Source organism: Alligator sinensis, unplaced genomic scaffold (assembly GCF_000455745.1).
Source record: "Alligator sinensis unplaced genomic scaffold, ASM45574v1 scaffold1072_1, whole genome shotgun sequence".
Taxonomy (NCBI): domain Eukaryota; kingdom Metazoa; phylum Chordata; order Crocodylia; family Alligatoridae; genus Alligator; species Alligator sinensis.
Window position 1 is genome coordinate 23,164 of NW_005843300.1, and position 6,895 is coordinate 30,058.

The 6,895-nt window shown below is 36.2% G+C and overlaps 1 protein-coding gene across 4 annotated transcripts in view; it reads left to right on the top strand.

Moving 5' to 3' along the window:
* ARNTL (aryl hydrocarbon receptor nuclear translocator like) overlaps positions 1 to 6,895 on the top strand; it is a 54,609-nt gene that overhangs the window by 14,313 nt on the left and 33,401 nt on the right. For 2 of the 4 annotated variants that reach the window (XM_025194768.1, XM_025194766.1), the window contains exons 4-7: positions 613 to 633; positions 5,093 to 5,131; positions 5,602 to 5,688; positions 5,776 to 5,817. In XM_025194768.1, the coding sequence (XP_025050553.1) occupies positions 613 to 633; positions 5,093 to 5,131; positions 5,602 to 5,688; positions 5,776 to 5,817 (189 nt within the window). Of the gene's footprint in view, positions 1 to 612; positions 634 to 5,092; positions 5,132 to 5,601; positions 5,689 to 5,772; positions 5,818 to 6,895 lie in introns of all 4 variants that reach the window. The other 2 variants (XM_006038267.3, XM_025194767.1) reach the window with 2 other exon arrangements.

The following is a 6,895-nucleotide window of genomic DNA, read 5'->3' on the forward strand; positions in this document are numbered from 1 at the left end:
TTTATTTCCGCTGAGCGGCGCCTCTCTCTGACGTCACTCTGCCCGAGCCGTACGAATGCGCGGCTAACGAGCTGCGCGGGTGGTTCCCCGGCCTGCACGCCGCCGCTGCTCCCACCTCCTGCGAAGCATAAGTGAGTATTTCCTCTGGCTCTGGGCCGGGGTCTCCCGCTAGTCCCGTTGTCCCTGGGACAGTATGCTATTGCTCCATCCTATGGAGACCTTTGTACCTCAATTCTCTAACCATACTGTTGACAGGTAAAGCAAGAAGCTCATTGTTTACCCTCACTAAACAGAAGGCACACAATAGGTTTAATTTTAAGGAAGTCAACTTCAGTATCCTTTCAAATTAATTTTATAAAATTGGAATTAATTTTTCTATAAGATAATAGTGTTGCACCCTTTTGACGTAGGTTATAAACGAGCCTTTTCACGTTGAATTACATTTTTTTTTTTTTAGTTTCTGGCTATAGAAATTTGCATGTCAGTGTGCTAGAATTGGTACCGCACTGGAAATTAATGCAAACCAAAGAAATTGGTGTAGTTTAATCTAGTAAGCATTTTAATGATTTTTTTTTGTACATTGTGTATAATACTTTTTCTTTATCTTTTCAGACTTGATGGCTTTTCTTTTGAGTAAGTATAAACCTTTCAGTAATTAGTTTTAATTCAGACTCTAAGAGAAGTACAATTTTTATATCCGGTTTTCTCGTGTAGTTTTTGGGTAGAAGCTAAGCTAGTATTAAGCCAGGTTTAGAAAGACTTACAAATCCACATACACTGGTTGCACCAGTTAAAGAATGTCTGCTTGTTTAGTTTAAATTTGTTCATCCTCTGTTTAGACAGGCTGTTTGGGTTTGCCTAACTATGAAAATTGTACTGGTTTAGTCCCTTCCACAATGTGATCGCATTTATTTCCAAGTAAAGATATTTATACCGGTATAAAGAGAAGGGGAATATGCTATACCTGTATTAATTCCTGTGTTTAATGTAAGTGTACACAGTAGGGTTGTTTAAAAATTTGGTTTGGTTTTAATATATCTCACTCGAACAGTAAGTTAAGTTAGTATAAAAGTTGTATGTAAACCAAATTATTGGGTGGGTTTTTTTCTGTGTCCCCCCCCCCCCCTCATTTTAATCTAAAAATATATTCATGCTAATTCTGTTGAGAGCTCTTTTAGTGGACAGCGGGGGTGGGGTGGGATCCATAGGTGACATGTTTGTGCCCCCGTTTGATTCCTCCTCTACTTAGTTTGCCAGCAAAGCCCTATCTGGCCTGACTTGACCTGGCCTGGCCCCTTCAGGCCAGTGATAGGAACTATCCTCCCCACATTGCCCCCAACCTTGCGAAGAATATTGGCTGCAGACCCGCCAACCAGTATGGATACTTGATGAGCATTCTTTGGACATCCAGTCACATGGCACACAAGTCCACACCCTTGTTGTCAAAATCCTATATTTGCTGTTGGTGGATAGTGACATTTCTGAAAGCAAGGGTTTCCTGCTTCAACTTAGAAAATATTTCAGCATATTTGATTATATATTTCACCTTTCAAAATATTTGATTACCTGCAAGTCAATACGAGCTTAGCAGAGCACCTTTTATCATGGATATCCCTTTGTCTGAGTAGGAAAAGGATGAGTGGAAGGAGGTATAATACAGAGAGAAGGTCAAGATTTCCTTGTCAGAAAGGAGGTGTAGCAGTTTCTGTCTGTGAATATATGTATGTACTTTGCCAGTCTGCAACTTGCATAGACATTGAATTTTGTTAGAAGTCTTGTTAGGTTGTGCAACACAAATGAAAACTCTGCAGTTTTGTGATTTCAGTATATTTAATTGGATAGAAATAGGCCTTATTTATGGGTAACTGAGTACTAAAACAGGATAAGAAATCAGCTGAAGCTACAGCTAGGAAATTTGAAACATGGGAAATCTTTTTAGATCAAAGTATCATAGTAGCAGGCAGTTCAGACATAATCCCTACTAATTAAACCAGTTACTAAAGCTAGAATGATGTGAACTTTCTTGTGTGTATGGGTTTTTTTTTAAAAACATTAAAGGTGTTTGTTACACTGCTTCCTATTTTCTCTTTGTAATTATTATCACCCAGTCTCGAATGCTTTTCTTAGGGTATTTAATTAAATTTCCTTTTATTATCAACTGGACATTAAAAAGTAGGCAGTTTTAAGGGCTACATTGTCCCTAGCCATTTTCAGCTATGTAGTGGATTAAAGGGAGGTAAATTCTCACTCATACAGTTTTGCTTAGCAAAGTAAAGTCTGTTCATATTGCAGCTTTAATTGCAGTATGAGTGGGTGTTGGGGCTGGAGGATAGGATTAAGAGACTGCTTGCCTTTTGTGAACAGATGGATAGACAGGGGCAAGAAATAGAAGCCTTGGCTATGCCTAGATCAGGATAATTGGTTGATCTTGTGTGATGGGAAGAATAAAATACTCCCCAAAATGATAGTCCTAAGTAGCTTCCCCAACTTTTGAACAACTGAAGAGAAATGGAGGGAGGGGAAGGTCCCATTGGGGCATAATGTTTTACAGCAACTTCTTCCAGAGTAGCATGGCTATTTAGCTTAGTCTTAGTTCAGCTGAAGGAGCTCTGTCTAGCTTTTCTCCATGACTGAAATGTGTTTGTAATTTATGATCATAGATAAACATTCTGAACCATGGTTTATTAGTCCCATTATTTTTAAGACTTTATCTTGTGAAAGGTTTCATGACAAAAAGATACACTAAATTCCAACAAAAAAAAAAAAACATTTAAAATTACTTGCCTGAGCCCTTCAGGCAGATGTCGAAAGAAAAATACCTCATTAGAAATTCTGTTATGTATCAACTTCTGGGCCATTAGGAAGAGGATCTTGAAAAATGCAATGATCAAGAAATAAGAGTAGCATGTGGGAAGAGGATCTGAAAAAAAAATTAGTGGGAGGGAGCATAGGGAAATTGTGGTTAATGGGAGGTTTATCTGTAAAACAAACATCATTTAAATATCTATTTCTGTTTGAAATTCTGAAGATGTCAACAAACTCCATGAGTTTTGTATGTCTCAAGGTACCAGAATGTCCTCTCTGGTACACTTTGGAGTTTACTGTTTCTAACTGTTTTTAGATGAACATTGAACCTAAGTTGTGTAAACTGAACACTATGCCTTCTGTGTGAGAGAGGAAGGAATTTTGCAGTTAATCTGGAAGTTGCTGAAGCAACATAAAGGGGCTGTAGGTGGGGCTAATAGGATCATTTTATTTTTTATTTTTGAGGCCCCAGTTTTCCAAAAGTAACTAGCGGTTTTGCATGTCCAATTTTTGATGGCTTAAAAGTGGTCAGTTTCCAGAAAATGTGAGTAACCACCTCTAAAAATCAATTCCTTTTAAGGTATCAAGTTCAGCTTCTAGAAATCACTACCCTTTTTTTCAAAAATGTATTCACCAGTGGCTTTGATCTTTGCCAACCCGTGATCCATAAGAACACACAGAAGGGGGGAAAAAAACAATTGTAAAATCTGCTATACTAGGTCTGCTACGCTAAACACTAGGCCTGTTTGACTGGAGTTTTAACTCGCCTATTTTAACTCGCCTATTCTCAAGCAAATAATGCTATTTGTTTGGGGAAATGGCATGTCATTTACAGTTTCAGCATAAGGGATGCCAAGATAAAGCAGTTTCTTTGGGGAAGCCCCAAGATAAGCGTGCTTTCTTGGATTCATGTAAGATAAAGGGAAATGCTTTAATGTGCTTGAAATTTAAGTGAAAAATGGGGAAGCAATTATTATGCCACAGTCAAGAGCAAAGAAAAGAAGATTGACTGTAGAAGTGTATTGTGCACCTGCTACACTGGCTTCTTAATAGGTATGAATGAACTGAAATCACCATTTCATGGTTTTCATGGAAAATGTTAAATTGGGTATTTTTCACAAAAATCAGAGAAATTCACAAAAGAAAGGAGCCCCACAAAAAAAGCAGGGAAAAGCGGGACTCCGTGTAAAAATAAAAGATTTTTCTTCTGTCATCACCATGGAGATTCCAGGTAACTTCCTTAACAGAAAGGTGGTAAAATAGTATTCCCTCATGAAACAGAATTTGAAGCATTCTACAAAACAACTGCTTAGAAAGGCAAGGATTTTGTCTTAAGTATCAGACATATTAAGAATGACAGCCGGTATGGATGCAATTCTGAGAAGCGTATATGAATGTGATCAGCACTTATAACATCGTACAGAAGTTTATATAAACAAAGTGGTCACATAGCTGATAAACAAAACAATACGTTACTAAGACAATTTTATAACCAGGTATCGGTAAAAAAAAAAAAAAAAAAAGTAGATGCCTAGGTGTACATCATTAAAATACTGATTAAATATTCCATGAGCACTAGCTCACAATTGAATTAAAAAGCAAACCTTAACTTGGGATATACTACTAGATTCCTATTAAAAGTGACAAAAGCAAAGACTTTAAAATAGGTGATGCCAACTGTGATGCCCTGAAATAAGAGATCAACAACAATTTTTTTTAGAAATATAAAGGGGAAAATTTTCTGTTTTGCTAATCTGCACCTACAAACATCACACCAGAACATGAAAACTAAGAGCTAAAAAAAAAAAATTCTACACAGAATTAGAAGTTTTTTATTTCTTTCTGACTTACCAGTGCAAGTTGTTTGATAATGGCTAAACATTTTAATGCTTTGGCGAGAAACTAGAAAGGACACATTAATAGACTAAAAAATATTGTCATAAAACTGATGCCATCAGTTTGTAACTTCTTTTACTATACAGCATATCAAATATGTAAGTTGGTTTGTTCTGGTGGAGGCAAAATTATTCCAAGATGGTTTCATCATTGCAATAGAAAAACCAAAAACTTCATACTTATGATCTTTCATGTACAATTTGTGCATATAACATTGTTTAAATAGATGGCTTATTTTTGCACTAGGGGATTAAAGGCAAAAGCAACGTTTTATGATTTAATTAATTATGTTTGATTTCATTAACAAGCATAAATAAATGCTTGTTTGATATAAGCTTTTGGTATTTGCTAATCTTACTGTATTTTTGAAAGTTTTGCTCTGTTTTTTCAGAGAAGGTATGGATACAGATAAAGATGATCAGCATGGAAGGTACTATTTAATTATTAAAGTATACATTTCCAAGCATTTCATTAGGGATGTGAGAATTGTGGTGGTACTTACATCTGTGTAAATATTACTGAAATATTTGGGCCTCTGCATATCTAAGAGTCATTACTTGCAGGATTATGGCTTATTGTTACAGCTATTATAGAAGGTAATATGAGCCTTAGGGGGGATATTTTAGCAAATTATCTAATTTAGAAATCAGAATTTAGAGAAAAATATGCATGTTAAAATATGCTGGTTAAGGTATTTAGTGTGTACAGAAGTATTGCTTTATAAACCATGTAAGATATCCTTGAGTAAGGCAGGCAGCCATTTAAATTTTGCAAGTGCCACCTATAATTTGCCATATCCCACTAATTTCAAAATTAAAGGAACTGTTTAAACAGATTTAAGAATGCCTTCTGTTTTGTGAAGGGACAGCTTTCTCTTAATTTTCTGGATCTCACCAATAGCAACCTTGAAATTGACAGAACAATGCTAATATCATTGTGTGCGACTGAAAGAGGATTGGAGAATTCACTGCCCACCCTCCATGTTAGGTGATTTTGTTTTGTTTGCCAGAGACAATATGTGGCTCACACTGTATTAGAAAATATGACTTTGTAATGCAACTTCCTTCCCAGCAGGTTGGAATACACAGACCAACAAGGCAGGATAAAAAATGCAAGGTGAACTATTTTATTTCTTAACAAACTTAATAAGTTACTTGATAAGTTTAATATTAAAAAAAACTATTTCAAGTTTAGTATGTTAGGCACAATTTGCACATATTGCTAGTTTTCAAACTCAGATCTGTCTTCCCCTGTTTGATTTTCACACATTTTGAAGTTTGAAAGATTTGTTCTTCTATAAGCTTCATGAAATTTTATTAAACAAAAGTTAGATATTTTTATTTTTCTTAAATTGTACAATTTAACTAAGAATTCCCATTAACACTGAGTAGATATTGGGTGGCTAATTCCCTGTGTCTTGCACCAAATTATTCCATGTTGTAAGTGCTAACTTAATATTGCAATGACATCTGTGTATCATTTTAGCATTAAGAGGGTGTACAGTGCTAAAATCAAAAGGCCATAGGGCATGTACTATGAAAAAAAAAATGTTGAATTTTAAAAGTGGACTATCAACAGGCACATATGATGCCCAGCACACTCTTCTTAGGTAAAAGTGGGGCTAATGGTGTCTTCTAAAATATTTTTAATGGTAATCTACAGAATTGGCTGCAACCTGTGAAGATCCTTGCCCTACAGTCCCAAAGGAACTGCAGGACAAAGCAGCAGGATTTGTCTCTGGGCTGCCAGATATGGCAAAAGTAAACTTCAAGGTAGGAGGAGCTACTTATCTCCTCCAGATAGGAACCATGCTAACCTGAATTGGGTTGTAACATTGCTGTTAAAATAATGACATGATTGGGATCAGTCTCTGGTCTCAACCAGTGGTGTGTCCTGCCATGGACATGTGGCATGGCAGGAGACATGACTATTGGGATTGGGGATCAGGTCCCAACCCATCACATCATTTTAATGTCTGCTGGAGCCAGAATTATGCACAGGAATAATGTTAAACGTTAGCATTTGCACAACTGCTTGTGCAAGTGCAGCCTTAAAACCATGAACAAAGGTTGCAAGGTGGGACCTACAATCTACTATTTAAATTTAAGTATTGTCTTTTCATTGTTTTTTTTCACAGTTCAGAATTTCATAACGCTCTTCAATACTGTTATTATTTTAATTTTTTCCTACTGTG